Genomic DNA, 7,072 nt, shown 5'->3' on the forward strand with positions numbered 1-7,072 from the left:
AGATTTTACCTCACCGGGAAATTAAAAATTGGAGGAAGCAGAAGAAGAGGCAGGAAGGAAATACAGATGGAAACAAGTCATGTTAATCTAATGAAGATGGTAAAAATCAAAGCATCATTAAAATTGAACTTGCTAGCTGTATTTGCATAAGGAAGAAATGAAAGGGCAAAGCTGGTTGAGTTTCAGAATGCAATGGGGAAGTGTTGATGACTTGGTGCCTTTAATGCCATAAACTTAAAACATCAGGCATTTCAGCATGGGATATTGAGATTCCCTTTCTGCAAATCGAGTTCACAACAAATTATAGAGGTGAATTCATGTCTTTTTCACCCAAATTTTCATTCAAACACCTTATACATTGAAGGGTAACCGACCGCCAACTATGGTTGTGCATAAAAAATGTACTTAAAACTATTTTGGGTTTACAAAATGGTCTAAATTAGTATTTTATCTAAAATTCTGGGGTTAAAATAAAATTTTAATCTTTTTATTAGCGTGTCATTTCATCAACTTAACGGCATTTAACGTTTCAATGATCAAAATTTAATAAAATGATAACATAAGTGATCAAAAACTTACTTTTTTTAGAATTTGGAGAGTAAAAGAGTACGAAAATTAAAAGACTATTTAGGTAGTTTATCCAACCAAATACTCCTTTTGTTAGTGTTTTCACGTTATCAATTTAACAGAGATGGTGGTCGAGGATCATTTTGTCATAAATTTATAAAATTAATTACTATTTTATTATAAATTAATAATATTAATGATCAATTTATTTCGTTTAAAATTTTATTACAGAAGACAAAAATTTATTCAAACAGTAATAACCATTTGATGTAGTTTACCCTGTAAAATACTTTTTTCTAACATATCTAATTCTGAACCGACCCATTTGACCTTTCTCCTTGAAATGCAAACATTTTCCAGCTAAGTTTTGTATTTTCTAAATTCCCATTGAATTGGCGAAAAAGAAAAAACCCCAGCTTTTACCGAGAAAACAAATGTGTGAAGTATCAATGATCAAACACAGATCAACTGATCCTTTCACCATTCCTCAATTTGCAAATTCTAAATCAAAGCGCAACTGAGAGATTATTGAATTTTGAGTAAAATCATATTATTTCAGCAATTTTTGAACATGTCTTTCTCATTCTTCAAGCCGTCGAGGCCCAAAACCCCACCAGAGGTTGCCAAAGCGATCAAAGACAGCCTTAATGCACTCGATGCAAAAACAGTTGCTGAAGTTAAAGCCCTTGAAAAGGTTAAAAAAAAGATCTCTCTGAGTTTTTAATACTTAAATTTGATGTAATTTCATTCATTCATTCATTTTTTTCTTCTTGGATTTGGTTTAATATTGAAATTGTGAAATGGGCTTTTGGAAATATTTCATTTGACTATGTTTTTGGCTATGATTTTGTAGGTTGTTTGGTATCCCCCCCCCCCCATTCTATGCCTTTTAATTCGATGTTCTTGTGTTTGTAGCCCCATGTTTCCTCTCATGAAAATGCTATTGACTGTCATTACGATGTTTGCTATAGTGTATGTAAATGTCAGTCGTTATAATATGAACTAATGTTTTATTTGTGTAATAATAATATAAAGCCGTGTTACTCGCATTCATGTTTGAGTATCGGATTGAGTATGTGTCTGGCACATGTGTTTTTTTCCCCATGTATTTAGAAGCTCCGATGTCTGTAAATGTGTCCGACAGTATCTCTGGAACATGAGCACTTCAAGAAAAATGAAAAGTTTTTGTTTCCCCTTGAGAGCTTTAAAAACTTAAACTCGAAACCTCCCAAGTGGAATGTGCAAGTTCTACTTATGGAACAAAAAAGGGTAATGCTTGCTCGGTATCTGCCTGCTGTTGCTGTCTTATGGGATTGATGCTGTTTTAACCTGCTTTTTGATACAATGCAGATTAAATAAAGTGTTGGCATTCTGTTTCAGATGAGGTTTATGTTTAAAAATGAAATCAAGAATGGACTGCAGACGCGTATTTGAGTTCTTTGTAAATTACCAATTTATATGTTTAAGAACTTGGAAATTGACAGTTTTGTTATTATGTTGTTCTTAGGCTATGGAAGAAGTTGAAAAGAATTTTGCAGTGATGAGATGCATGCTTTCTGGAGATGGTGAGGTTGAACCAAATGTTGAACAGGTCTCACAGTTGGCATTTGAAATCTCAAAAGAGGATATTATTTCTCTTGTTATTCACAAGTTACCGACACTGGGATGGGAAGTAAGCACTGTTGAAAATTTTAATTTTGTGGCTTGTATCTTGTTATTCATAAGCATTATAATGTAGTATATGTTTTTCAGGCAAGAAAAGATTTAGTCCACTGTTGGTCCATATTTTTGAAGCAACAAGTTGATTCCACATATTGCTGTGTGGAATACATTGAGAAAAATTGGGAGTTACTTGACTTTCTTGTAGTTTGGTATGTTTATGAATGTCATACTGTTTATCTATGTACATGCCCTTTTGTAGCTTGAAAATCTATATAGTTTGTTGTCTGTCTATGTTGCTCCAAGTCTTTATTTCTCCAAAAATACCCATGTCCGACACATATTAAGACATTAATACTGGGTTTTGACTCTCCAAGGGCCCTCTACATTCATAGTAAAACTTACAAAAACATAAACATACATGCCCATATTGCCGCTCGTACTAGAGTCCAAATAACATAGCTGTTTTGCTTATCCAATATGCATAAAACTGATTTAAATGTATTGACCAGTAATCCAGTATTTATACTGAAATAAATGACCTAAATCGTAGCACCTATTGAATCTTTATAGTTGGGTGTATAAGTCTTCTTTCTGTTTTTGCTAGCAGCTATGATAACAAGGAAATAGCTTTAAATTGCGGAAATATGTTGAGGGAGTGCATCAAATTTCCAACACTTGCAAAGTAAGACATTTAAGCTGTATGGCTATTCTTTCATATGATAGAAGTACTTAATGATGTTGCTAAACTGTTGGAATGATTAAAAACATTGCTTCATCCTCAACGATGATCATATATTATTCCGAAAATGAAATGTATTTCCTTCTATGTGAACTCTCTAAAATTATTGTATTCTATCTCATCTAAATTTTTGGTGAGTTTTGTATGTTACCTTGATTGCAATCAATGTCCACATCCCTATTCTTCCCATATGATTGAAGTCCATGTGTCCGACACTCGCGTCTGACTCATGTCCGAACGTAGGTATAGGGATATAATCCTCCAGTGACCCTCCTAATACATGAAAATTTTCAAATAATTGAACATACTTGTTTGGATGCATACCATTTCCAATATTTACACCAAAGTCTGAGTGACATAGTTTCCAGCTTAAATTTTAGGCTCGATTTAGTGAAAAAGCAGAGCGTGCATGCAATATGTCGCTCTCAGGTAAACACTCGCATATAACTATAGTTTTTAGTAGTCCCAGTAATTACCACTTTCGACATCTTATGATGGTATTAACTTGAAGATTTGGTTCCCAAAGATAAACTTGTTAATATTTTACTTTGGGCTACTTTAAAAGGTCAACTGTAAAGCATATCATGAAGATTTTGAGTAAAAAACCTCGCATTCTGGATAATTCAGGACTAATATAGACATTGGCGCCCTGTTAGGCTGTTGCTTGTTTTCGAAGTGCCACTCTGTGTTGCGCTGACTTTTTCAATTTTTTCGTGAAATACCTTTTTCGGATATGATCCTCTAGGATCCTTCAAATATATGGAAATCTTAGAAAAATCGAAAATACCTATATCAGACGCATACCAATGTCAGACACCCAAACCCGAGTATTACAAGTTGACGCTGCTTTGGTTAGTTGTCTAACCCTTAGCTGGTTTGTGTCTATGAGCTAGTCCAAATAAACTAGAGGACCGAAAAATTGGCTGCTCAGGCACTTCATTTTAAACTCATGTTTTAGGTGCAAAATTTCTTTACTGAAAAAACAAGTTTCACTTTTCCACCTTTTAAATTTTGTAGTGCTTTTACAGATACATAATAAATTCTCCTAGCTTTGTGTTGTTCTTCAAATTTGTGGAGTTGCCCAACTTTGATGTTGCTTCTGATGCATTTTCAACATTTAAGGTTCGATCTGTTAGTTTTAAAGTCTTACTGTTAGATTAACTAAAGATATTTCTGGGTTCCATGTTTTCTTTGTCTTATGAGTGTTTGATTGAATTTTCTCAGGATATCCTTACAAAACATGCATCATTGGTAGCTGAATATTTGAATGGTCATTACAATGAGGTATATTTACATTTTGTTTAATCTTAGATAGGATGGACAGAGACACATTTTACGTGTACAATGTAAACACGACACAGAAAGTATGGAAAATTTAGGGCACGTATGGCAGTGCAGAGCATAATTTTTTTTAAATAATAAATTATATAAAAATGTGAAATTTATGCTTTTCAATTTTCGAATCTAAAAACTTGAACCTCAAAAACCCATTTTAACCAAAATTCCTCATTGTTGATTCCGCATTTGGGAGAAAATTTGAAATAATGGTAAATAAATGAAACAAAACTTCATTTTGTGTCTGGATGTATCCAGGATTTTCCTTCATGTTTTAATCATGTTTCTACAGTGTCTGGTATACATTTATTTTTTAACTTGTCCTAACGTGTCTGCACGTATTCTGCTGTGTCAAACTGTTTCTGACACTCCCTCATATCTTATGCGGCCTCCGAAATGATCTTGCCGGAGCCCAATTTTGCTTTAGGACCTTATGTTTGATTAAATGATTCAACTAAGATCTCTTGCTCAACTTAAAATTTCTTCTGGATTGTTTTATATTGAATGCACCCTTACAGTAAGGGACAGGCTATGATTACCTGGGATGAATTTGTGTGGATCTTTTCCCTTAAGTTCGATGAAATATTCCTTTTCCGTTTTCACTGTTGGATTATCTAATGTGATAGCATTGTTCCAGTTTTTTGATCTATATGAAAAACTCTTGACATCTTCCAATTATGTGACAAGAAGGCAATCTTTAAAGGTCAGTTCTCAATCTCTCTCTCTCTTTTCCTTCTGATTTTGCTTTGTTGATGTGTTTATTGTTAATGCAATGTTTTTTTGGTTTAGCTTCTATCGGATTTTCTTTTGGAGGCTCCGAATTCGCAGATAATGAAGCGCTACATTTTAGAAGTTCAAAATTTGAAAACCATGATGACATTACTGAGGGTACATTCTTATTAACTTTACTTTTGCTTCTGTATGATCCTGTCAATGTTAATTGAGTTGAATTGGTAGTCCCAAATTCTTGCTCATACGATTTCTTTGTTCAACAACCATACTCTTTGTATTTCCTTAAAAAGAAGTCAAAATAACATAAAGCAGGACTGCATGGTGTTAGTTTTGATTTACCTGAATTAATTTGGCCATTCAAGTTTTGAATAGATTGGCCTTGTTTCTATGTTGTTCCGACTCTTCATTTTGCTTGAAGGACTCATGCCTCGACATTTGTGTACTACATATATTCAGACATGGGTGTGTGGATATGATCCTCCAAATACTTTTTTAAGAAAAATATTAAATGACACATCCAAATCTGATACATTCGAGTTCCAATAACAAAGGTTTTACTTGTTTGTCTGACAATTTTTTTTTTAATAATTGTCTGACAAGTTTTAAACCTGTGCTTCCCTGGTAAATAAATATATTAAATCATCAAGAACTTGTTCAAAATCGTTTGTTATATGATTTTCCGCTCGTTTTGTCATGCAGGATTCAAGCAAAAACATTCAAATTTCTGCTTTCCACATTTTCAAGGTGATCTCTCTCTCTCTCTCTCTCTCATGAACACCACACCAGTCTATTAATTGGGTTTAAAAGCAGGATTGGACTGGCTGGCCGAACTGGTGGCCTATGTTGCAGTTGGTCTTTAGTACAAAATCTCTCCAATCATTAAATTACCCTTTTTTTATTTAAAAAAATCGTATTTGTAAAATTAATGAATATTGATTTTATGCCATTAAGCCAAACCCATTTTTCTGTTTCGTATTAATTATATTCAATTATAAAAAATGCATTTTCAAATGTAAGTGGACTTGGATATTTAAAATTGTTAAAACCTTTTTTTTTGTATAATTTTTTTAATGTTCAATTTATTTCAAGATTTCCATGTGTTTAGAGGTCCTTTGGAGTATCACATTTCCAAGCGTGCATCGGACACGGGTTTTTGAAGAAGAATGAAGGCTTCAAATAACATTGGTTAAAACCGAACTATCTATCTAACCGAATAAAAACGAGAAACGGAACAAACTGGATTCGATTAGCTACAGTTGGTTTGTTGGGTAACCAGATATTTATAGCAATGATCGTTTGAATGTTGTATTGAGATTGCAGGTTTTTGTGGCTAATCCTAACAAGCCAAGAGAGATAAAGATCATTCTGGCAAAGAACCATGAAAAATTGGTACAACTTCTTCAAAATCTCTCAGGGAAAGGTTCTTAACCCAATCCTCTGACTTGGGTCTTAATATATACACCTGAGTTGGAATAATATCTCGTTACCTACCACCCCTTGTGTGTATCATTGTAGGTGCAGAAGATGAGGAATTTGAAGAGGAAAAAGAGCTAATCATCAAGGAAATTCAAAGAGTATCCAGCTCGCCCATTCTGAACAAATAACCACACATACTATTCCTTTTTAGGACGTGATGTTTTCCTACTCATAACTAGAGGGTATCATGGGTTTGTTGTATGATTCAAGCTTCTTCAACTCTTTCCGTCTGCAACGGTGTCAAAATTTACATAAGTTGGCGAATGATTCCATACTGGCAACGTAAGCAGGGTTTGATGGTTTCCAAATTTCATTTAAAAGAAAGCCAATATTATGTCAGAAAAGTTTATAAAATAGTACTCCATATTTGATTTATGAAACAAAACTTCTAGTTAGTAGGGAACAACAATCGTGATTATCATAACGTGAAAACAAATACTTCCAGGTGCTGTTTACAGATGTGTTAGACTCTTAATCTCGTCAATTTCAAAAGGAATATCTTGTAGCTTATTCTATCTCAAATTACTATATCAAAAACATATAATTAAATTACACGAAAAT

The 7,072-nt window shown here is 33.5% G+C and overlaps 1 protein-coding gene across 1 annotated transcript; it reads left to right on the plus strand.

Moving 5' to 3' along the window:
• The first annotated feature begins 956 nt into the window (after window positions 1-956).
• LOC120126046 (calcium-binding protein 39-like) lies at window positions 957-6,833 on the plus strand. Its single transcript, XM_039144343.1, has 11 exons — window positions 957-1,261; window positions 2,075-2,239; window positions 2,320-2,438; window positions 2,837-2,911; window positions 3,997-4,090; window positions 4,193-4,252; window positions 4,941-5,006; window positions 5,093-5,191; window positions 5,735-5,779; window positions 6,356-6,455; window positions 6,551-6,833. Exons 1-11 carry the CDS (start codon window positions 1,139-1,141, stop codon window positions 6,637-6,639), a joined length of 1,035 nt encoding a protein of 344 aa, XP_039000274.1. The 5' UTR covers window positions 957-1,138; the 3' UTR covers window positions 6,640-6,833.
• Window positions 6,834-7,072: the final 239 nt, after the last annotated feature.

The sequence above is a fragment of the Hibiscus syriacus genome, unplaced genomic scaffold (genome assembly GCF_006381635.1).
Source record: "Hibiscus syriacus cultivar Baekdansim isolate YM2019G1 unplaced genomic scaffold, ASM638163v2 tig00110450_pilon, whole genome shotgun sequence".
NCBI classification, from domain to species: Eukaryota; Viridiplantae; Streptophyta; class Magnoliopsida; order Malvales; family Malvaceae; genus Hibiscus; species Hibiscus syriacus.